The 25,007-nt window shown below is 51.6% G+C and overlaps 1 protein-coding gene across 1 annotated transcript in view; it reads left to right on the forward strand.

Moving 5' to 3' along the window:
• The window catches only part of DAB2IP (DAB2 interacting protein), a 158,765-nt gene that overhangs the window by 122,046 nt on the left and 11,712 nt on the right, over positions 1–25,007 (forward strand). The window contains 9 exon segments of the mRNA XM_085239155.1: positions 2,878–2,976; positions 5,071–5,625; positions 12,958–13,102; positions 15,035–15,179; positions 18,648–18,884; positions 20,067–20,268; positions 20,852–21,030; positions 22,485–23,040; positions 23,042–23,362. Coding sequence (XP_085095281.1) covers positions 2,878–2,976; positions 5,071–5,625; positions 12,958–13,102; positions 15,035–15,179; positions 18,648–18,884; positions 20,067–20,268; positions 20,852–21,030; positions 22,485–23,040; positions 23,042–23,362 — 2,439 coding nt within the window.

Below are 25,007 nucleotides of genomic sequence, written 5' to 3' on the forward strand. Positions count from 1 at the left end.
GCCCGCAAATCAGAGCAGTGAGCTCTTTGCAGTGTAACCAGTGTCACAGCAGGGCATGCTCATGACACTGGTGCTGGACTGCTTACAAATGTGTATTAGCAGTGTATTAGCAGAACATAAACGTGTAGTTTATGTTCATGCAGATATCAGAAGGTGCTCTTCTCTATTCTGTGTTTGCAGAGACATTATTTGTGATCACAAAGGCTGCTTTCGTCAGTGGGAGTGCCGAGGACTTTGTCCAGAAAACTCAAACTTCACTTGTTTGTGCAAATTAATACAGTATTTTAGGGTATTTTTTACATGGCTTATGCATTTTGTTATGGCTCATGGCTAGGTCTGCACTAGCAGGAGGCAATGGAACACGTACAAACAAGCCTGTTGTTAGGTAACACAGTGCCATACCTTTTGGGAATGGTTTGTCATGCATCATGGGTGGAAAAGTATTATTGCTTATGGCGGTGCCTGAATATAGAATTGGGAAATGGTTTTCTTGCAGTAATAAGATGGTCAGTGTGTTGAAGAGAAGGTAACCTGGTTGTACTTGAACATCAAGGAGTAGATGAAACAGGGCGGTGTTGTGCTGAAGGGGTTGGTGGGGATGCAGACATTCCTAGAATGGGCAGAGATGCACAAAGACAGGCATGTCAGCATCCAGGAGTCAGACAGGACAGGGGAAGATTTCTCTGGAACTAACACAGTTTGAAATAAATGAATTCAAATATCATCTTAAAATTTAAGCAGGTAATGCTGAAACAGTCTTAAAAAAATAAATAAATTAAAAAAATAGCCCCAAACATGAACTCTGAATTCAGGGAGTGGGTTGAGATATAAATTCTCCAGTGCTGTTCATTCTCTGTAGAATTGAGCAAGTGTGGCAGGTCAGGAGAGAACAGTTTTGTAAATTATATGGCCTCCATTACATTCCACTCAAGAAAGATAAAATGAAGCTAGATGGAAAATAGATGTGACATCCATAATATAAGAGTTGTTTATCAATTCTGTTCAGCACACAAGAGCAGAGGAAGGGATATGAACAGTACTTGAAGAAAGTTGACTCAGAGGGAAATGACACAAGTCATGCACTTGTAAGGAGGAAGAAAATTCCATTTTTAAGCGAGTTGGATAAAGGAGAGTCATACAGAAAAGAGAACACGTTAATTGCTGTTCTGCAGATCCTGCAGGGGAAGGGAAGAATGCTGGGAAACAAAAGGGACATTGATTTGTAACTGATGGTTACTCATCAGCAGACTCCAGAGGGAAGGGCTTAGGTGAGAGCTAAATGGCATGCTGTGTTAATGCCTTGGTCCTGCATCTCCAGAGAGGCTCCTTCAAATATTGCGCTAGGTTGGATGTGAAATGAGTTTGCAGATCTTTCTGGATCCATGCTGGCTGGTGGGCAGGCACAGTGGTGTAGGGCCAAGCACTGCGTGCTGCATTACGTGGTTCTCTGGCCAGGAGTGGTGGAACTGCACGAGTGCTTTCCCCTCCTCAGTGCCTGAAGGTTGCCATGGGTTGTTTTGCTTTGGAGAAGGCTTTAAGGTCTGTGGAACTTGCTTTTTTACTGACTTGCTGAGTACTTGGAAGTCAGTATTTTCTTGTTTTCCCCATTGACTGTTTTTTAAATTGATTCAACATCATCATCTTTCTCCTTATAAGACCTTCCAGTCAGCAAAACCATCTGGTGCCCCCGCAGAGGCTGCGTGTGCTAAATATACAGCAGGCAGCTCAGCCTTCTGAGGGACTCTGCAAGTCCAGTCTCCCAGAGCCTATTCCTGGCTCTGCTGTTTGTGGGATCCTGGAGACCTGGAGCAGGAGCGGCAGTCGGGATGGAAGGGTTCTGTTCCTGTGTTTGCAAACCAAAGTCTTGCGTCTGTGGGGAGAAAGAAAAGACTGCTGCAGGGCTTTAGAACCAAGCAACTTCATCCTGGCCTTTCCTTGAGCAGAAGGGATGTAGAGGAGAGGTTTGGCACTGCCGGGGAAGCGGTCACCATTGCTCACGTGGCCCTCCAGCCCCTGCCCGGCCACGATGGCTCTGCTGGCCTGCTGTGTCCTCCTGCAGCTGGCTGTGCTGCTTGCTGCCAGTGTGAGCCTTACCTGGGAAGTCATCTGAACGCTTCAGGTGGAACAGCTGTTGTGTGAAATGGAACTTGGTTGTCGTCCTCTGGTGCTGCACCACCGAGGCCCCTTGTAGTGCACTTTGAGTATCCTCAAAGCATGCGGTACTGGAGATGTTTTAAAAATGGCAAGATTTTATCTGACTTGAGGCATCACCTACTCATGAGTTTTATTAACAGATTCTGTCCTTACCTTTGTAGTATTCTAGCGTATTCACAATCGTGTTGAGATGAGAATACTCTCTTTATTAAGATAATATCTCATGAAGATCACTAATCCATACGATGCTCAGGTCAGAGCTCAGAATCAAAAATGTTTTTTCCCACTCTGGGGTCCAGAAGGTGCTTTTCTGAAAGCAAGGAATGGGTGACTGCTGTTGGGAGTTTCGGGCTGAGTCTGGAGGAATGGCGAGTGGTTGCAGTTTGTCTTTAGTTCATTTAAGGATTTTCACTCTCTCAGTCGTGAAACGTGGTGGTTTAAAGCATCATATGCACGGGGCCCATTATCTTGTGTTTTCTGGTGTGGAAGAGGAGAAGTAATTGGAATTTGCTTCTGTGATTATTTCTGTGACATACAGAGTTGCCCTGTTTTTCTGCTGGCCTTAGGGGGCTGTTGCTTCATGCTTGGGTAAAGCTGTTTACTTAAAATTTAGAAATAAATAAATAAAAAGAAATCCCTATCACCTTTCCTAACTCCCCCTCTTCCCCAAATCACAGTCTGCAGTGTGCTGGTCAAGACATAATCCTGTTCCTTTCCCTGTAGGTGACGACTTCATCAGGAAGTAAGTGCTTCTCGTGCCGTTCTGCAGCAGAGCGAGATAAATGGATGGAAAACCTGCGGCGTGCCGTGCACCCAAATAAGGTAGTGGCTATGAGGAATTGCCTCTGTTATAGTTCAGTTCCTCGTTATTACATTTTATAGCCCAGTGCATAGTAGCAGCAGGGGACGTATTGTCATTTCAGTGAGTAAGTGTAATTGTGGGTCAGCCTTTTTCCATATTGCTTTCTTCCGCAATTATATTTACAGGAAAGTGCCAATTATTTCTTCCTTCTTTTCTCAGCACGTGCAGCTTCAGCTTTTGCTGAGACATGATCAGCTCTCAAGAGTCTTCAGTCTTGCTCTGTTACTAATGGTACTTGCCAGTTAAGTAGGACTCCCCTCAAAATGCTGGGACAGATGGCCAGTAGCTGCCAGCAGAACCAGGGAATAGTATGAAGAGTTCACACATCACATTTTCTGACTCTGGCAATTCTTGTGTTGTCAACTTCAGTGATGGAGATATTCAGGTGGCACATCACAGTGAGCTCTTTGAGGCAATAGTAGAACATAGCTTTCACTTTTACAGGCAGTTGTGTGTTTTTATGACCCACTAAGACTAAATACGTCCTAAAATAAATTCTACAGCTGCATCTCCCTCTCTCTGCACTGGAGTTAGCTAAGAAAGATTGATCAAGGCTCATCAGCTGCAGGATTTCACAGCTGATGAGCTCCATCAACAAGTCATTTTCTGCTGATCAGAGAAGACACAAATGATGGGATCCTGTAAATTCATTCCTTGCATCAGAGACACATAGCTGCATTACAGGTTAGCTCTGGGCCTGGCAGGCTGCTCGCAGAGCTGCAGCCCTCCATTTCCGAGCTTATTGTTCCTCATTCAGCAGAAGAGATTTCCTTCATCAGAATGGAAGCAGCAGAGGGAAAGGTGGGCTTCTGCCCCTCGCAGTGTGTCCTGCACATGGAGTTCAGTGCTCCAGTGCCTTTCTGAGCACAGTGGCCTGACAGTAATGGCCTGAAGGAGCTGTGAGGTTTGGAAGGTCACACTGTGAGAAGGGCCTGAGGAATGTGAGGGAGGGCAAGGCACTCAGTGTGTCTTTGAGATGCAGTGTTCAGTGGAAACTCGTTTGGAAGGGTGCCCTCGTCTTGAAACATGTCGCTAGCTGATGGCTAACTTTCCATCTTTGTTTGAGTTTGTAGACAATAAACTCTCAGTGTCAGAGTTGATATTTCTGTCAGGAATCCAGTGCTTTTGTATAGTTCCTGTGTGTACTTCCTGAGCCTACAGTACAGTACAGTACCCCATTGAGGGCTCCCAGCAGAGATGCTCCTGCCCAGACTGCAAACCCAAGCAGAGTAAGCCTTGGTTGCAATCTCACGAGGGGCTTCCAAACCTGGTTACTGCAGAGCCCATAAGTCAATGCTGCAAATGCCCCTTGGTGTTCTTCCAGCATGAGGTCAGCATTGCCAAGAGCTGTGTAAGATCTACAGTATCCTTTGTTACATGCTATCTAAGTGATTCCAGGCCAAATTTCTATTTCTGAATTGTAATGATTCTGCTGCATGACTCACTCTGTCTCCCGTAATTCCTCTCCATCTCTTAGCTGGATGCTCTGGACTTCTGCCCTAAAATATTGAGGTTTTGTAAATGCTTCCTCCATGTCAGAGGTAGCTGTGTTCCAGCCACAGATGGGACGATCCCTAGGTGTGCATTGGGGTCCCTTTGTTGTTGCTCTGTTACACTCAAAAATAAATAAATAAACAAAAATGTATTGCAGTGCAAAGTGGTTGTATGGATCAGGAAGGTAATAGTGTGATACCTGTGACATTGGTGTTGCTTTGCAAAGGCCATTAGTCATTGGTTGGGTTCGTTCAGGTTTCTTTTGAGGACCTTTTGGTAGTGAATTGGATTTGGCCCATTTGTAATGCAGAGGGGTTTTATCTTCCTTGTTGCTTATATTAATTGGCACCAGCAGATGTGGAGAGCACAGTGATATTTGGAAAATTAACATAAGTAGCATTATTATGCAAATTCCTGAGAGCCGGTATTGCCTTAAAATAAAATGTAATTAAGCCTCTGCTCATTTAGCACATCTGAAATAATTAACACCTATCTCCAGTTTTGTTGTGCATGGCTTTGTTTTTCTTCTTGACCTTTTTTCGTTGCATCTTTTTTTCTAGGACAACAGCAGAAGAGTAGAGAATATGTTAAAGTTATGGATTATCGAAGCCAAGGACCTGCCAGCTAAGAAAAAGTACTTGTGTGAGTTATGCCTGGATGACGTTCTTTATGCACGAACTACCTGTAAATTGAAAACTGATAATGTCTTCTGGGGGGAGCACTTTGAATTTAATAACCTCCCATCGCTCAAAAACATTACGGTGCACTTATACAAAGAGACTGACAAGAAGAAAAAGAAGGACAAGACCAATTTCATTGGACAGGTGAACATCCCTGTCAGCTCTGTCACGGGACGGCAGTTTGTGGAGAAGTGGTACCCTGTGGTCAGCCCCAACCCTGGGAAGGGCAAATCCCCAGGGCCCATGATCCGCATTAAGTCACGCTACCAGAGCATGAGCATTCTTCCCATGGAGATGTACAAAGAGTTCGCCGAGTACATCACTAACAACTACATGGTGCTGTGCTCAGTGCTGGAGCCTTCACTGAGTGTGAAGAACAAAGAGGAGATGGCGTCTGCGCTGGTGCACATCCTGCAGAGCACAGGCAAGGCCAAGGTAAGAGCCTTTGGCACCCGTTGGCTGCCAGGGGAGAGGACAGGAGCAGTCACTTGGGTTGGGTTGTTGGAAGTCGCTGCTTCAGCTGGTCTCAGCCATCACTAATACAGTGTAATTTTGCTTTTTCTTGCAAGCAAGCATGTGCACTGCTAATTGCTTAATTAGTAAGGAGATCAGTAGGACCCCAAGATACCAACCTAAGTCATTTTTCTCTGCTTCTGGAGGCTTAGGGACAAGACTCTTATTCCATGAATAGGCACAAACGTAACAGAAAGGAAGAAGGCACTTGTCAGGGATGAAGTGTGAGCAATGTTGGCTTAAGCTATGCTGCTGGCGTGTGCTGGGTGTTCCTGTGGGATCCCAGAAGGTTTCCCTGCTGTGCAGCACTGCAGCACCAAATGTGAGAGGGGGTGCCATGAGAATTTCAAAGCAAAGTGCACCTCCAGGTGCTCACGTCTCTCAAGTCCTTGGGGTCTGTCCTGTTGCTTTTCAGAAGAGATGTGATGAGGCAGCAGTGCGGGAGGGCCTGGGCGATCTGGGGCACTCCTGGGGCAGGATTCACTGGGGAGCTGATGCTGGCCAGCTTGTGAGTGGTGGAAGTGCAGTGTGTGACCGTCCTTCATGGCTGGGAGTCCTGGGTCTGGGGAAGAAGCAAGTGAGGAAGAAGAGGGAGCAGGATTTACTGCTAGTGGTGGTCCTGGCAGCGAAGGCAGAGGAGCAGAGCTGGAAACCCCTTTACTGGAGAGCTGAGCCCTGAGTTCCACAGAGCATGGAGTTGCCATGGAGTGTCCTTGCTGCGTGTCCACAAGCCAGCACAGCCGAGTCAGAGCATCAGCAGTTCTCTTTGTTAGTGTCTCCCTGAGCTCTGCAGCAGGTCTCCAGGAAATGCAAGATTTCCAGAGCTTCAGCAGAGCGGAGGAAATGCGAGCTGCTCACCTGAGGGGAACTGTGAGGCTCAATCTTCCTCTGCAGCCTCTGCTGTTGCCTGGGATCATGGCAGGGTTCATGGATTAGATTTAATTACCATCTGTTGTACAGAGAAGTGGCTTGGCCTCCTGGATAAGTTTAAGGCGGGAGAAGCTCTCTGAGAGGATTGTGAGGTCCTGCTGCTGCAGAGGGAATGAAAATAGCAGCCCTAAGCCTCCCTGACCCTGGGCTGGGACTGCAGGGCACGCAGTGAGGGGTGCAGCCCCACTCCATGGGGACAGGAGCAGCTCAGGGCATGTGCGATCCTGTTCTTGTAATGCCAGGAGAGCACCCCAGGTGTCCCCTCCCTTGCTCCTTTGGCAGAGCTTTGCTATGCTCTGTGGGCCTGGCCCTGCCTTCTGCTGATACTGCTTGCCAAGCTGCCCTTCACTGCAGCTCTGGTGGCACTGATGCCGTAGCTCTGGCTGAGATAAAATCACCCGGAAGGACTCTGAGCGTGGCTGGCACAATTCTGGTGGCATCAAGGGTCACCCTGATCTCGGGCACTGTGAGCTGTGTGCATGCGTATCAGAGCTGTTGTCACTGCTGCTGCTTTTTCCTCCCCTCTCCAGTGCTGGAGAGGCTCAGGAGAGAGCAGGGATGTTTCAGGCTCGTGTCTGTGCTAGCGCTCAAGATCCCAGAGGCTCTGCACGGGGGACGCAGCAAACAGTAAACAGACGTGATGCATTGCTCCCTAAAATGGAGCTGCTGCTTTCTCTGCCTGTCATCTGCCATCAGCATTAGCGCAGGGTTGAGAGAGCTGTCAAAGCAACAGGAGTTACTGGAGCATGGGAACCGGGTGATGCCTCCTCTGTGGAGGAGTTGGACAAGCAGAGAAAAGGAAAAGCTGGCAACAAGAGGAAAAAAAAAAAGTAGATGAATGGGAGAGGAGGGCACCCACCCACCCTGTCTGTGTGCCACGGCCACATGCCCTGCGTGTAGCCCCATCCAGAGCAGGTGGGCTGTGCTGGTATCGTGGTGCTCCTGTCTCTGAGCAGGCTTCAGCCCTGCCTGGGTTTGTGCTGTGCCTGTGTTGGGCTCTGTGGGGCCATGGGGAAGAGACCTCTCTGAGCTGAAGTGCACAGATGTAGTGATGGGCAGTTGCTAACTTATTTCACTGATTTCACAAAGGGCTTTTTGTGGTTCTTGGCTGCTGTAGGTGACACTAAAGCAGCAATTACAGCTGGAGTGAGAAACAAGTGTCCGGCAGGTTATCTGTGGAGATGTGTTGGGCTGGCTGCTGTCGCGGTGTTGAGTTGCTGTTTTTCCTGTAGCTGTTCACTGTGGGTGCAGTGCAGTCCCTTGCAGAGGCACAGTGGTCCCCCAGGCCGGCAGAGCAGCCGTGCATGGCTGTGCCTGCTGCCCCAGCAGCCCTGCAGACAGAGCAGCCCTGCACAGCCCCCGGCTCCTGTCAGTGCCTGCTGTGCTGCAGCTAGGAGCCTTTACTGGGGCTGGTCAGAGCTGTAGGCAGGCACGGTGTGAGCAGCAGGGCGGCAAGGGCTGCAGCTGCGTCTTCTCCCTTAAATAACTGCATCAGCCTGAGCTTCCTTTCTTTATCACAGTAGATTAAAAGATGGGAAATGAAAGCAGAGAGTCCTCCCCGGAGTCAGAGGCCGTGCTTCCTTTGATCTCTGCTTGGGAAAGGGAAAAGCTTCACCCCCGCAGAACTGTGTGAGGGCTTGGAGTGCATCAGGGTATGGCTGGAAAGCCCTGAGCAGCTGTCAAGGTGGGCAGAAGGGAAGAGCATTCTGATAGAGGTGGCAGTGCAGGCAGGCTGGCTGAGGGCTGTCCGGCCCAGAGGGGGCACTGCCCTGCATCCTCCATGTGTCGGGTACTGCCATCTTCCCATCATCACAGGCACCAGTGTTACCTACAAGGGTGTGGTGAGATGCCTGACTATTTTGATGTGTTTTTCAACCCACAGACAAAACACACAAAGTGGTAATTAAAAATGCTGGGTGTGCTGAGCCCTGCCATTAGCCCAGGCTGATGTGGGCTGTGTGATGTGGTTACTCAGAGGCAGGCTGCATCCTTCCCAGAGGGAGAAGGGCTGGGGCTCTCAGCACCTGCAGAATGCTTCCCTCGCTTAGGTCTATTTCAGGGCTCTCTCACAGCTTTTGCAGCTCAGTTAATAATCATAAATATATAAAAAACTTCCTTGTCCAAATGGTTGGTAGATGAAATCCAGCATCAGACAAAGCTCTAACTAACCAGCTGCTCACTTGAAATAAATATTTATTATGGTGTGAATGGAGTGAAGAATAAACATGTGTCCCTATTTGTTTATGCCGCAAGGATTTGCTTCCCATAAGCAGATGCATTTGCTCCTCCATGTGAGGCTGCTGCAGTCTCCCTGCCTCCTGCCCAGCCTGCGTGTGGGGCTGCCTGGTGGGGAGCAGTGCTTGTGTGTCCCAGCCTGGAGAGCCGGGCTGCTGCACACCTGCAGCCATAGGTGACACTGGCATCATTCCCTTGCAAGGAGTTTTCCCCCATAATGCTTTAGACAGCAGCCGTAGTCAAGCTAATAAAGCTTTTATTCAATGTTATGCGCGTGCCTGCTCCCCTTCGCCCTCCCCCCAGGCACAGCCGTCAGGCAGGTCAGGAGGCTCGAAGGGGAGTGCAGTGTGGGAGCAGGGCTGTGCTGCTGCCAGGTCAGGGAGGTGGTGCTTGCGCTGCTCTGCCCGCTGATGGCGTGTCCTGCAGTTGGGTTTCCTTATTGCTGTGAGAACATTGTGGCCGTAGCTGCCTGTGTGTTAACCCTTGTGGTGCCGCTTGCCCTCCGTTTCCCAAGGAAAATGAGTAACAACAGAAGTGCTGGAGCACGAGCTCCTGTGCTGAGCAGAAGGGGCACCACTGGTGTTTTCCAGAACAGACCCTTGCAGACCACGTGGCGGTGAAGGGTTGAGGCCGGGCTGTGATGTGCAGCTCTGCACCTCCTGCCTGACCTCCTCCCAGGGCTTCCTTCACTGCTGCATCAAAGCCCTGCTGGACTCTGGGCTGCTTTCTGAAATGAGCACTAATCTTATTACCTTTATCAATTCAATCCTCTTAAGGTGAAGGCAATCCTATTAATGAGCATTGCGATGTGGAAACCCCCAGACCTCACCACCAATCCACCCGTTGGGCGCTGAGTAACAGAGCAGCTCCCCCAGCACTGACAGCCCCTCTCTGCTCTCCCATGCCTGTCCTTGCAGGGCTGGTGCTGCAGGACCTTTCCTGGCACCCTGAGCCCCTCTGCAGGGTTCCTGATGCTGCCCCTCGGGTGCTGTTGGAGCCGGGCAGGTGTGAGGTTGCAGGCAGTGCCTGAACTGAGTGGTGACAGAGCTGGCTGCCGTCTGCAGCTCTGTCTTGTGAAGGAGCTGCTTCTCCTGGTTTTTGTGTGCTTGAGTGATGCAATTAGCCCAATTGCTTGGCCCTGTTGGCACCACAGTGTAGGACTGTTTTCTTGAGCAGGTGTCAATTTCATACTCAGTGGATTTCACTTTTGCAAGGAGCCTTTCCACTTCAAGGCTCCCTCTGGAGCAGCCCACCTTCCCACGTGCTGTTTCCCTGCCCCAGGCTCACCTTCAGCTGTCTGGGCAGTGCGGGGCTGCTGGGGCCGTGCAGAAGCAGCCTTGCAGCAGCTCGTGCTGCAGTAGCTCCTACTTGGAGTGCTGGAAACCAGTGCCGTCTTGCTCTGTCATGCTCTTAATTTGTTTATTTATGAGTTGTTCCTCCTTATCAGCATATGTGTGGTGACTGAGGTTGCACAGGTTCAGCAATGTCCAGTTGGGACAAATATCCTTATAATAATCGCAGGAGTGAGCCTGAAGTGCACTGCCACAGCCCTTAATTTTTACTGTAGGCCTTTCCCTTTCCCTCTCGACTCTGATGTAATGAAATAAAGCATCTTATTTTCTTCCATTGCCAGGGGCCCTAACTAAAAACCCCCCGCTGATCTCTGCTGCTCACAAACAGGGAGTTTTATTGGCTTTAGTTATTGCATTTTATTTGGAGCCTTGTATGTGGGTGAGTGAAGCACCCAGAGGGATCCAACAAGTATTTGCATTCCATTTGTGTCTTCTGAGTGTTGGCTGCTGGCCTTCTTGAGGCAGAGATGGCAGATGTGTGATCTGGAGCTGATGTGGCTCCTTGGTGCGGAGGGCTGAGCCACAAGCAGAGCTCCTTCCTGTAGTGCCTGGCTCTGCAGCACGGCTCAGGGCTGGCTGGCTTGGCTCTGTGTCACCAGGGAGCTGCCCGGCTGTGAGAAGCCCTGCCTTGTCTGCTGATGGTGGCAGGGCTGTCCTGACACACCGCGCTCCAGCCGTGGCTGCTGTGCTGTAACGGAGCTCCTTGGGCTGCCAGCAGCTTTCCTGGCTGCTCCCAGGGCGGCAGGGCTGTTCTCTCACCTGCTGAATGGTCACCTGAGCTGCTGGTGGTGCTCCGTATGGGACAGTGACTGCCACAGGCGTTTTGAAGGGATCTTTTCTGGCTTTGTGTCGAGTCACGTATGACTCATTTTTAATTCTAGTGAATTCTGCCTATTAGCTGAAATCATCAAAATTCACGTACTGCTGGCTAGAAGCTGCTGCCCGGGTCTCTGCAGCTCAGCAGCCCTGGCAGGCAGCTGGGTTCTGTGTGAGAGCTGGCACTGCGTCCCACGTCCTGCCACAGCTCTGCGGCCCTGCGCTCGGGGGGAGGCAGCACGGATCCTCAGCTGAGTGGAGGAGGAGAAAGCAAACCTGGTTGAGGAGGAGCAGTAAAACTCAGTGTTCCTGAGATAATTAGTATGTTGGGAAAGTGACAGGAAAGAGAATCAAGCAAAGCCAAGGTCAGCGGCTGCTAATTAAGAATCAGCACCTTGTGTCAGCTGGAGCTGTGGCTTGGAATTGAAACGCATCCTGGGAGAGAACCAGGGAGATAAAGGTGATGGAGGTACCCAGATAGCGGCTAGAGGGATTTGAGCAAGAGTTTAAAGTTTCATTTGGGCTTGGCTGATAAAAGGGGCAAAATGACAGAAAATCGTGGAGGGATTCGTGCCTCTGCCTGCAGCCTGGGTTTGCCTTCATCTGGGGCAGCAGCGCAGTAATGAAGGGCTGTGTAGGTGCTGTGGTTTGGCCTTGGAATGGGCCAGCAGTGTGTCCCAGCGTGAGCCTGAGGATTCCAGGTCACACCTGGGGTTCAGCAGAGGTTGGAAGGTGAGCAGAACATGCCGCCATGTGTTGGGGTGGAGCTGCTTTCTGAACCTGGTTAGACTTGCAGTGTGCAGGACCTGCAGCTCCACACAGCACCTCCAGGAGTGCCTGCTGCCCGTGCCCAGAAATGGGCTGTGTACGTCTTGCGTGCTCCTGCTGCGTGAAGGAATTTCTCATTGAAAGGCTCATTCCTGAGCAAGTTGTTTTGTGTTAGAAGAACTTGGTTTGGAAGAAGTGCAGTTGTGAAGAGGTGAAGGTACAGAAATGAAGTTGTAGGTCGGCATTCCTGCCTCCTGCACAGGGACTTGGCTTCCACGCAGGATGAGGGGTGCTGGCAGCCTGGCCTGCTGTGTCATCCAGGTGAGCAGCATCGGTGGGAGGATTTTCCCATGAGCAGTGTAGAGAATGGGAGCTGAATGTGCGTTAGCATTAAAACCTGCATGGCATTTCTCCTGCATTAATGCTAGCTACAGCTAAATTGTTAGCTACACTAAACATTACACCACATAGTGGATTTTCAACAGAATGCACTGGGAGTTACGTGACTCTCTCTGATCGCTGATGCTGTTGCTGAGGGAGACGTAGAGCTCGGTCTCAGATGCTGGCTTTCTATTGGCGTTTGCAGTTCGGGAGCTCAGAGCTGTGCACAGGGCAGCTGTCAGTGTGCACACTGCTTTGCTTGCCCCTTCCATCGCTGTGCAGCACAGGGGATTATGAAATTGTGTGGTTCTGTGCAAATCAGCCCAGCAAAGCGCCCGCAGTGCGTGCTGTAACGGTGCTGTTTATTCTCATGGGTACTGGGCAATAGGACGTTGGGTAACCCTGGTGCCTATTGCAGGCCTGATTCTCAGCCATTAACTGTGGGGCACAGCTCACAACACCCAGGTTAAGCCCCCAGTTTGCAGGCACTGCAGTTTGGTACGAACACAGCTGCGTTGAACAGTGGGAAAAATACTTCATCCACAAAACACGAGGCCAAGATGGGACCCATCAGAAAGCTGAAACTGATGGAGGGGTAAATGTGGTGCAGGCGCTGTCACTGTGCAGGGACTGATTTCTGCTCTTGTCTCTGTGAGGAGCAGGAGCAGCTCTGTGTGCACGGGGACACGGCGGCGCTCCGCTCCCGTTGTGCTGGGAGAGCTGCACAGGGCGTGTTGGTACCTGGTGACCCACCATGGGCTTTGCTTTCCAGGATTTCTTGACTGACCTGATGATGTCTGAAGTTGATCGCTGTGGTGAGAATGAGCATCTCATTTTCAGGGAGAACACATTGGCCACCAAAGCAATCGAGGAATACCTGAAGCTGGTGGGACAGAAGTACTTGCAAGATGCCTTAGGTACGTACCGAGGGTCGGCTGCTCTGCACAGTGCTGAGTGCAGGTCGAGCCCTGGCGGCCCTCCGAGGCGGTGGCGTTCCCCCAGCAATGTTCTCCAGCAGTTCTGGAGAAGCCTGAAGGCCGCATGCTGCTGGCCCGAGGTGCAGCCCACAGCAGGGCAGCACAGCCCCAGGTGAAGGTGAGCGCTCAGCTGGCGCTTCATCTGCTTCCACAGGACACAGCGAAATGGTATTTGCAGGCACGGCCTGCCAAGCCTTCTGTGTCAGCAGTGGCGGTGTCACAGAGGCTGACTGAATCCTTCCCTGATTGCACTCCCCCGGCCGGAGATGCTCCCCCCGATTACTCGCAGCGCTTGTGAGTCAGATGAAATCTCCCAAATTACAGTGATGAGAGCTGCCTCCCTCACAGCACCGGGAACCCTCCTGGTGGTTTTTGAAAGGGCTGGCTATGCTCGTGGCTCCAAAAATATTTCTCCTGATGCAAATGAAAATAATTAGAGGTTCCGCTGTTGGGCAGGTCAGGAAGGAAGAGCAGCGCTGCTGCGTGCAGGCGGCACAGCGTGGGCTGGGGGCTGCTCAGCTGCGAGCGAAGGCAGTGGGCTTTGGGGCACATCCTTGCAGAGCTGAGTTTTTCAGTTTGTTAGCTTCCTGCTAGTGGATTTGTGTAATTCTAGCAAGGACCACAAAAGCATAAGTACTTCATTAAGATAATAATAATACTGATGAAGGGGAGCAAATGCAGTCTGACCAGCAGGTAGCCCACCAGAAGAGAAGGAATATTGGTTATTTCTGTCTTGTAATGCCTTCTGGTTGAAATCTGTAAGTAGTTTACCTCAAAAAATTTCTAAAAAGCCAGGTGATTAATCAAGGCAGTGAATTTTGTAATGGTCCCCTGTCAGGACTGATGCTGCTGCCTGATGCAGGAGCAGCCTGCAGTTCCTGCATGGTGTTCGGGCACGGGTTCTGCACGGACCTTTTATCAGGGAAATGATTAATCTGTATGTCAGAGGGAGCTCAGTGCAGTGTGGTGCTTTCCTTCAAACCACGAGGCACAAGCCGGTAATAGGGCCGGATCATAACAGCAGGCATTGCTGGCAGGCGGGCGGAGAGGCTCTGCAGCTCCCAGCAGAGCTGAAAATGCACCGGAGGGGCCCTCTGGTACTTAATTAATATCTGTTTGAGCAGAGGAAAGGGAAGGTGCAGATGAGAGGAAGCAGAAAGCACGAAGATGGGAAAATCCCAGACAGGTCAAGAATTGGGAGATGACCAACAGGAGTAAGAGGGGAACCAAAGCACCGAGCACAGCCAGTCCTGTAGTGACAGGTGAAGCCCAGGATCCCGTGGCCGCAGGGGCTGGCACTGCCTCTGGGTCCTGCTGCAGCCCCACCGTGCCACCCCCCTGCCATGGGGCCAGGGACACGCAGCTGGACCTGCGGCACCAGGAGTGCCCACAGCATGCTTTGAGCCTGGGGCACCTCTGGTGAGGAGCGGGCAGGCAGGAATGCAAGGAAGCTCACAGAAATGCTGTAATTCGATTTGGTGTGATGTTCAGCTCAAAATAAACCAAGTAAATTGTTTCTTTCCTTTAATTATCCATTTCTTCTGTGAATCACGCTGGCTTGTCAGCACCAGGGGACTGTAGCAGGCGCAGCCCACGGCAGCAGGACATTATACAGATGATGACAGAACCTGCCACATGCTTCCTGGAGATAGCCCTGGGGAGTGTGGCTGCAGTGGGGCGGCTGGGGGCTCGGGGCAGGCAGGCAAAGAGATCTTCCGGCAGAGCAGCTCCAGGGCAGCACTTGGAGTAAGCAGGGCAGCACTGCCAGCTGGGGGAGGGAATGGCCCTGCTCTCCAGGGTCCAGCCTGCGTGACAGCATTGGGGCTTGCTTGAAGGCTGCATCTCCAAAACCCATCACTGTCTATTTTACAGGGGAATTTATCAAGGCTCTCTATGAATCAGATGAAAACTGCGAGGTGGATCCCAGTAAGTGTTCATCCTCAGACCTCCCTGAACATCAGAGCAACCTGAAGATGTGCTGTGAGCTGGCCTTCTGCAAAATCATCAACTCCTACTGGTCAGTAGCCTGCAGACATCACTCCCCTCCACAGACTGCCATAGAGGAGGAGTATGGTGTCGGGCTCAGGCCATGTCTGTCTGGCACGGCCTTGCCAACCCAAAGGGTACCCGGGGGGCTTCTGTGTGAGGCTGCCCAGGGGGACTGGGCTGAGCAGGGGTGGCACAGGCGGTGGTAGGTGCACCTGCAAAGATGTGCAGTGCCTTGAGCTCCTGTGTGCCTGGCATAGGAATGGGAAGGCTGCTGTGCACAGAAGAATACTTTCAAGGACAGATTTTCTGCTGAGCTTGTTTAGTTTGGGGATGCAGTTCCACACTGCCTTAAGGGCTGAGTGACCATCACATTTCAGTGGGTGGTGAAGAGTCACTGCAGCACAGACACAGGAAGGGTGGTAGAGCCAAGGAGTAAGAACTGCCTTTGCCAATGTGACCAGTTCAGAGAGGGACTTGATACCAACAGTGTATGAAAGCCTGGAATAAATAGCAGGAATGCATGTCCTGAGTCTCCCACCCATGTCACAAACCTGTATGTGCCAGGTGGGTCAGTATGGACTGCCTGATTCCCCAGAGCAGCCACTGAAGTTTTGAACCCTCTTGCAGCAGGCAGGGTCTGTGGCACTGCTGGTGCAGCAGGGAAGCTGCAGCAGCACAGGGAGCTTTTGTGGAGGCAGACATTCTCCTGTAGCAGAGTGCTGGAGCAAGGACACTGCTGTTAGTGCTCTGTTGCTGTTTGGCTTAGCATCCTGCATTCCTCAGGGTTAACTCTTCCAAGTCCTGGCCCTCAGGACAGCTGGCCTGAATATGCAGACTTGACTGGAGTGAGGCAGTGGTGTGCTGCGGTGTCTGGTGGTGCTCCTTGGCGCTGGAGACTGCGGGGGTCAGCAGCCCATGAGTCTGCTGCAGATGGTGCCTGGGAGGGGGAGCAATGTGCTGGTGGCCCTCTTTACTTAGAGGAACAAAAATAGTTTCTTTGTGCGTCTTGTTAGCAGACCCAGAGGTTTTTGTCCTGGCTGAATAGAGCAAACATTTTTATCCTACTGCAGCGTTTGCAGTCTTCCTGGTTAAAAATCTGAGATTAGTTGTTATTGATGTACTTTGTAGCAATGCTGTTGTTGCCAAACATCAACCAAGGATTGTCTTGGAGGAAGGAAGTCTTTGGTAGTCAGAACTCCTCATTTTCTTCCCTATCCCAGCTGTTGCGTTAAGGTCTGAAAACTTACTGTATGTAATCCCCCTGGATACAGAGCGTGCTGTCTTGCAAGCCCAGGAGGAAGGGAATTGCTTTTCCTGATGCTGCTCAGGGAGAGAACGAGCAGCAAGAGGCTTGTTCACACTTCCTGCATCCACCACAAATAGGCAGAAGGGCACAGTTCTGTGCAGGTAGTCCATCCCTTAACTGAGCCAGTAATGACTCTGACTCATGAATTGTGCTTACCTGCTCTCCCAAGAGGAGTTTTCTGCTTTTAGTCACCGGCGGATAATAATTGTTCAAATTAATGCCTTCCTAAAAATACCCAAAGCAGCACTAAAAGGTTGGCATAAAAATAGGTCTGAAAAGTGATGTAGGGAAAGCCGGGAACGTGTGGAAGGTTGGTTCCTCCAGTCCCACTGCTCCGAGGAGGGCTGGAGCAGCTGAGCTGCAGCTCTGGGCGATCCCCTCCTGCTCCTTTGTGCTCAGCAGTTCTTGGGGATTAATTGGGCTGATATTGAGAATTCAGAATTGGCCAAGGGATCTTGACAGCTAACGGTCTTGCTTTAAATAGAGTGCCAGGAGTGTGTGTGCTCATCTGCCAGAGAGTCAGAGAGAGGGAAGAGGTTTACAATAACCGAAAATTGTTATAATTATGACATAATTTGGACATCTGGAAAGTTTCGGCGTAAGCAGAATTTCAGCATGTGGAAGCTCGTTACTGGAAACTTGGGTAATGAATTACGGGCCCGTTTGTCACATAAAGCCAGCTAACTGAATTCCATACGCCATTACACAATTAAACTTTTATGATCTCGCAGCCCGTGACAGTGAGCAGTACTTAGGGCTGCATGCTGCCGGTGCATGTGTTTCCAAGGGCTTACTTTCCAGTAACTGTACAACCTGTCCTGCTCACTCAAGCCTTAAATTGCCTAAAGGATTCTCCTATTTCTGGGCAAATACCATGAAGTAAAAGGGCTTTGTCCAATTGTGCGAATCAAGCCAGAGAGAGAACTTTTTCAGCCAAAGACGTTGGCTGGTGTTACTTACAAAGCACAAGGCAAAAGCTCATGAGGGAGAAAGCATGAATCCAGTATGGAGCAGAAGCCAAACACAATGGCAGCATTTGCTGAGCATTGTGCTCATGTCAGGATGGAGAAAACTTCAAGCATGAGGATGTGCACCCCGTGTGCACAGGAAGTATGGCTGGGCAGGCTTCTGCACCGGGGAGCAGGACAGCATCTCTGGCAGCACAGCACACGTGGCTTTCTCTTTCCAACAAACGTGGGGGTCAGTAGCAGGGCAGTCAGTCCCAGAGTGGGGCACGTGGCTGCTGGGAGCCAGCTCAGATTGCTTCGCTCATCCCACATAGTCCTTGCAGCAGAATTGGGAAAACATCCTCTGAAATGGCTGTTTGTTAAGAAAATGTGTGACCTAAAATGGAGTCTGACCTCCTTCGGTCCGCTTTTATGTCATCCAGCTCTGTAGGTGAATGGCTCTGGGTTTCAAACAGACGGTGGTTGTGGCCAGGGCAGGCACTGGGGCCAGGGAAAGGGTTGATACAGGGAGCCTGGGGGCCCCTGGGGACCCATTGTCAGCCTGCTCCTGCGTGGGAGTATCCAGCTGCATAAACAGCCTGTGCTGGGAACAGGATAAGGTGGGAGCAGGGAGCTGGGAGGAGAGCAGGCAGGCAGCTCCTTACTGCGGCGATAAGGGCTGCTGGCCTGGGGGAGGTCTGGTGTCTTGGGAAGCCTGGCTGAGGCCGATGCAGTTGCAAGGCCGGACTAACTGCAGTGTGGCTCTGCTTTGCCCTTGTCTCCATGGGATCTGCTCCAAGAGCTTAAACAGGAGCAGTGCAATTTGCACAGCCCTCCCTCCAAGCACCAGCTGCACTGGTGACCTTGGCACACCCCCAGTGTCCCACAGCTCACGGGCAGTGCCCCATCTCTCCAGGGTGGTACACACTATGTAACTTGTGATGATGAGCTGCTTGATTTCCCATCTCTCTTCCTAGTTGTTGGTGGTTTTGGCTTGGCTTTTTCCTTTGTGGTTTGAATATCCTAATGGATGCTCTGGGCAGAAGAAAAAAAAGAGGGAAAAAGGAAAATACAGAAGCCTGTGACTGGTGTAGGTAGAGGTGCTGCTGTGGGTCAGCAGGGTGTAAGGGTCTGGCTGTCATACCAAACGGCTGGTGCACAGCATGTTTATTTATTACTGTGCAGCAGTTCAAACACCCTGGCCTTGAACTTATCATCCCTGTGTGTCTTCCTTTCATTTCAGTGTCTTCCCAAGGGAGCTCAAAGAAGTTTTTGCCTCGTGGAGACAGGAGTGCAGCAACCGTGGCCGCCCAGACATCAGCGAGCGACTGATCAGTGCCTCCCTGTTCCTCCGCTTCCTCTGCCCAGCTATCATGTCCCCTTCCCTCTTCAGTCTCCTGCAGGAGTACCCGGACGACCGCACTGCACGCACTTTGACCCTCATTGCCAAGGTCACCCAGAACCTGGCCAACTTTGCCAAGTAAGCAGGAGTTCTGAGGAGGGGGAGGAAGCCCCAGGCTGCAAGCGAAGCTTCTGCAGCAGGCATCCCACGCTGGCTGCTCCTTTCCTAGATGCAAAGGGCCTGTTTGGTTTCTGTTGTTTTTTTCCTCCCTGTCTCTCTGGGACTCTCACTTTTATGTCAGGGAGATCATTTAAGTTTCCAAAACAGCCATGTGTTTTATGAGTAGGAAAGCAGACTACTCTGACCACAGAGCAGAACATCCAGGCATAGCCAGGAAATTTGTCCCATGATGGCTGTGTTGGGGGAAGCTGATGGCATCTGCTTTGCCTCCCACCACAAGCACCAGCAGGACCAGCACCCAAACTGTGTGTGTAGCTGAGTCCCTCCAAAGAGCTCTTACAGTGCGATTGTTTGAGCTGGGATGGCAAGAGAAGCTAATGGGGACACTACCAGTTTCTAAATAAGCCCATAGGTTTGATGGAAACAAAGCAAGAGATTTCTGAACATCTTTCCTCTGGCTGCAGCTCTGAGCTACTTATCCTGAGCTCCGATAACGAAATGATGAGCTTTCTGAAACATGAATGGACAGTCTCTGTCTAAAGCTTCTTAGATTTAGAAGCTAGCTTAGCATACACACTCGCAGCCAGGAATGCACATGCGTGCACACACAGGAGGAAGACATGCGAGTGTGTTACACGAGATGACAGAAATTCTCCATATTCCTGACCAATCCCTAACCTAAAGGGTTTTCAGATTTTCAGCATTTTGCAGGAAAGACTCTTTCACTAAGCTGACATTAGTCAAACCAAAGTGATCAAGCTGTCCTGCAGACTGCACGTGACCAAGCCTCTCCTTGCAGAATTGCTGGGGGAGAGCATGGGACTCCTGCAGCCATCACTTACTGCACTCCAGTCAGTTGATTGGGCTCGGTATTATAATTTCTTGTTTCTATGGCTTTCACCTTCATTTCTGCTGCTCAGGGCCTGCACTGATGAGGGGTTAGCTGGATTAGGCTGGAATTAATTTGGGTTCTTTGCTCAGCACCAGCTGCTTGTTAGCAGCCTGGTAATCCCAAAGGCTTTGCAAGCACTCAGATGCCAGAGAAAGACACTGGTCTTCTTACCTGCGTATATACCCGCTCATTTGCTCACTGCAACTCTTTACGGGATTTAGCTGAGACTTGTGTTGCTGTCTTGACAGGTTTGGCAGCAAAGAGGAATATATGTCTTTTATGAATCAGTTTCTGGAACATGAGTGGACCAACATGCAGAGATTCCTACTGGAGATTTCCAATCCAGAAACCATCTCAAACACAGCTGGCTTTGAAGGCTACATTGACCTGGGCCGGGAACTGTCCACTCTGCACTCGCTGCTCTGGGAAGTCATTTCTCAGCTGGAGCAGGTAGGGGGGCTGCAGGGACAGACTTCAGCCAGTACTGGACAGCATACACCTCCCCTGTGTCCAGCCAGTACCAACCCATTAGGGTGTGGGAGCACAGCACAGCTCCTACTGGCTCTTGCTCTTGTTCCACCTTTGCACGTGCTGCTGAAGGAGATCATCCTTTGTGGCTTTCTCTGAGGCTGGCGAGTACTGCCTTCTGTCTTTGCTTTTCATCACTGAGGGGTGAGGATGTTGAGATGTGAAGGCAGAGCTGCTGAACACCAGGCTGCCTTGTTTGTCCCAGCAGATTCCTTTTAAAGTAAAAGGATTTCTGTCCAGTGACCTGAACCAGGTTTGGCCACAGGTGTCATCTTTGTATGAACCATGTGCAGTGTGCTAGCTTCCTTCTGCCCCACAGCTGCAAATGACTTCTGAAGCTGTGCGTTCTGGGATAAGCTGTAGCCTAGGCACTGGGGTTAAATGTTGGAGAAAATGAATGTTGCTAACGTAGTCCACTGAAAGAGACTGCCCAGCAATCGGCAGAACCCAGAGTTTTCTTGCAGAACACATGATGTTGGTAGTAACTCTGCTCTTTTCTCTCCAGAGCACTGCAACAAAACTTGGCCCTCTGCCGCGGATCCTGAGGGACGTCAACTCGGCGCTCAGTAACCCGGCCTGCGTGCAGGTCTCAGTCACAGCTGATCACACTGCATCCACTCCCAGTGCTGGGAACAGCATCTCTGCGGGGCTGCAGAAAATGGTGATAGAGAATGACTTATCTGGGTAAGAGCAAAAGAGGTGGCCTGGCCACAGACCAGGGAAATACTGAACATTCGCCTGTTACCAGAACCTGAGCGCTTGTGGGGTCAGGCAGGACAAGGTGTAGTGTGGATTTTCCTGGTTCACTGGCAAAGCTTTCCAATTGCAAAACTGATACTGGGTGTAGTTCAGCTCTGAATCTAGGTGTAGCAGTGGGCAGTAGTGCAAGTCAACAGGTCCATCCTGAGCCAGAACTGAGGATGTGGTATGGGAAATCAACCACGTGGTTCTGGGCTCCATTCTTGACACTCAGCTGCAGAAGCAAAGTGTCCGTCCTTTGAGGGCATTGAGGCTGCTAACCTCAAAACAGTGTTTTACCATTGCATTCATAGGGTGTCTGCATATGCAGGATTTATTGGCTTTATCCATCTTTGTAAGACATAGGGTATGTGCTGAATTCAGTGTGGTGCAAATCTGGGCATTCCACTACCAGTGGGCAAGCTGTAGAGGTCTAACAATCAGTTCCAGTCTGCTCCATCCTGCTTGTATAATAAATGTTTTAACGAGCAGTGATTCACAGACACAGTCACCAAACACACTTTTAGGCCTAATTATGTAAGAAAAATCATTTATGGGAATGATGACTGTGTAGGAGACTAAAAATGTTTCTGTTTGTGGAAAATGAAATAGAGCCCACATAAATTGAAAGACACTGCTAATAAAATAGCTTGTAAGTGGAACCTGCATAACTCTTAACAGTTTAATTAGGAATGAAAGGCAGCAATGGAGCTGGACTTGCTGTAATCAGAGCTTTCATCTCTAATGCTTCCCAGCTTGAGGTACAATTATTTAATGCTATGGAGGATCTCTACCAGTATGCCATCACCCAAATACTTGCTTACCGTGCATCACCTTTGATCAGTGGTATATTCACATTGAGCTACTGCAAAGCTCTTTCTTCCTGTCTGCAAGAAATCAATATTGCCTGAATTTATCTGCTACAGCAGGAGCAATGGGTGGATAACTTTCAGTTGCTAGGATTGAGCTCTGCAGTTACAGCCCTGTGTCTGACCTTCGGATGCGCAGTGTGGGTCTGACCTGCGGGGTGCTGTGCCAACATGAGGCAGCTTAGTGCCCGGGCACAGGGCAGGCCGGAGTGCTGAGGGCACGGCCAGCTGGTGCGCTGTCGGCACACTGAGCAGAGCGTGGATGGTGAAGCAGAGGCTGCAAGCAGTGTGCTGTGAGCCTACAAACACCTGCGTGGCACAGAGCTCCGTGCCCAGGGCCCCTCTGCTGCCCGCATCCCCGCTCCTGCTGCACTGTCCCCGCAGGGCGGGCTGTGCCTGCTTCCCGCACAGCTCTGCCACACCAATTGCTTCTGAGTGATAATGTTTTCCTGCTCCTGTGTGGCATTCACAACTCTTCTTTGTTCTGTTTTGTTTTCCTCTCCTCTTCCTCGCGCACTGACTTCCCCGCAGTCTGATAGATTTCACACGGTTACCATCTCCAACCCCCGAAAACAAGGACTTGTTTTTTGTCACAAGGTCTGCTGGGGCTCAGCCCTCGCCTGCCCGAAGCTCCAGTTACTCAGAGGCCAATGAGCCCGACGTGCAGATGTCAAATGGCAGCAAGAGTTTGTCCATGGTGGACTTGCAGGACAATCGGCTCTTGGACAGCGGGGCCAACGCGCCCGGTGCTGCCGACTCCCTCAATGACAGTCAGTCGTCCCTCGGGCAGTTGCAGGGCGTGTGGAGCGCTCGGACTCAGCAGAGCAGCATGTCGGGTATGGCCACGGTGCGCCGCGTGGGCCAGACGCCCACCACGCCGAGTGGCGAGAGCGCGCCCGGCCGGCCCCAGCTGCTGGCCCCGCTCTCCTTCCAGAACCCCGTGTACCAGATGGCCGCCGGGCTGCCGCTCTCGCCCCGCGGCCTGGGCGACTCCGGCTCCGAGTGCCACAGCTCGCTCAGCTCCCACAGCAACAGCGAGGAGCTGACGGCCAACAAACACGGCTTCGCCGGCCCCGCCGCCAGCGAAGGACTTCACCCGCCGGACGGGGGAACTGGCCCGGCGGCAGCTCTCGCTTTCAGAGAAGGGCGGGCAGCCCACCATGCCGAGGCAGAACAGCGCGGGACCGCAGCGGCGGATAGACCAGCCGCCCCCGCCGCCTCCGCCGCCCGTCACCCGGGGCCGGACGCCGCCCTCGCTGCTGAACACGGTGCAGTACCAGCGGCCGTCCAGTGGCAGCATGATGTCCTCCTCGCCCGACTGGCCCGGCAGCGGGGCCCGTCTCCGGCAGCAGTCGTCCTCCTCCAAGGGCGACAGCCCCGAGATGAAGCAGCGCACCATGCACAAACAGGTGAGCGGGGGGCTGAAGCGGCTGGGGGGTGGGAGGCGGCCGGGCCGTGGGAGGGGGAGGAGAAATGGGGCGGGGGGGGTTGCTGCAGTGGGAGCGGGCTTTGTGGCGGCGTGGCGATTGTGGCACGGTTCCTGCACCCAGCCTGGCCTGAGCCAGAGGCCCTCTGAGGAATGGGACACAGGCAAACGCTCATCCTCCGTTCCTTTGTCGTGCGGCACGTTGGAGCGCGCTGGATGCAGGGCGGTAGGTGGCAGAGCCACGAGGGCAATGGCAGCCCCGCCTCTGTCCTGCACTGCCGCCTCGTCACTGCTTTGCCTCTCCATGCGCAGGCTCTCATCCCATGCCATAGCCAACCCAGCACCATCTCACAGACTCGGACCGGGCCCTCATCTCGTATCTACAAGTACTGTACTGCTGCTCCTGTTCCCCTAGAGCCATGGTGTCCATGGACATTCCACTTTGCTCCATTAGACCCTCCTGTGAGTTCAAATGGGGAGGCGAGAGCAGGAAGGAAGAGGTGTTTTCCCATCGAGAGCAGAGTCCCTTCTGTGCAGAGCCTGGCAGCACTCAGGTCCTGGAGCACATCTGTTTTGCACAGAGATCTGGCTGTGCAAGGTGCTGAGATTGAAGCAGTAGGTCGCAGACCCAGGACCCTCTGGCTTTCCTGGCATGGGTGAATTGCTTTTCGTTTTACATTTCAGATATAACCCTATTAAAAAAATTAACACAGGAGGACCTCTCAGTACCTAAAGGGAGAGTTGTAACAGTAATACAAGCCCAGAGAAGGTGAACAGTTGGCCACAGCTGCCTGCTCCTCAGCACAGGTTCCATTTCAGCAGCAGAGGTGGAGGCTGTTGGCAGTGCTGCTTTTGCAGGTGGTTTCGGTCCGATCCAGAGCTGCGTTGTGCACACTGTATTGACTCATAAGCACTGACATCAGCAGGCGTGCCATGTAGCAGCATTTGTGTAATGTGGATCGATACTTGTTAGGTGCAGAGGGCACAGCTCTACCACAGCCACCCGCTGGGGCAGTTCCTCCCAGAAGAGAGCTGGGGACAGCGGGTGACCTTGGCTGGCTGGTTGGTGTTTCAGAGCTTTCCTCCGCCCTCACTGCCCTCGCAAGAGCTGAAGTCTCCAAAATGCCCCTCCCAGCCTTAATCGCATAGTTCACCTGTTAGCTGTGAATCATAAAACTACTGCTCAAGAATTGAGAGCTCCCACATGGTGGCCATTTGAGGAGGATTGTCTTCAGAAGAGCTCCTCGCTCCTGCCCTGCAGCACCAGTATCTCCTCCACCTCCCGAGTTCACCTGGGCTGCCGTCAAACCCATGCCAGAAGGAACAGGCTGTACTTTCCCACATCTTCAGAGAAAGGACGAGGAGGCAGAAGGGCTGATGGGCAGTGGCTCTGTTAGTGGAGAGCGTTGGACCCAGGGCCTTTACATCACTGAGGTGGGCAGCTCTCCTTCGATCGGCCCTCAGTGCTCCATGAGCAGTGCCTGAGCTTCTGATTGAAAGCTGTGGAAATGAAGACAAAGCTGAAGGATGGCACAGGAAAGCTTCTAGCACCGGTGTTTGAATGGAGGAGAAATTTCCCAATCTCTTTGCCTTGTTAACTTGAACAGGTCATCCAGATCCCTTGTGTT

This window comes from Meleagris gallopavo, chromosome 19 (assembly GCF_905368555.1).
Source record: "Meleagris gallopavo chromosome 19, MGAL_WU_HG_1.1, whole genome shotgun sequence".
In the NCBI taxonomy this organism is placed as follows: Eukaryota; Metazoa; Chordata; class Aves; order Galliformes; family Phasianidae; genus Meleagris; species Meleagris gallopavo.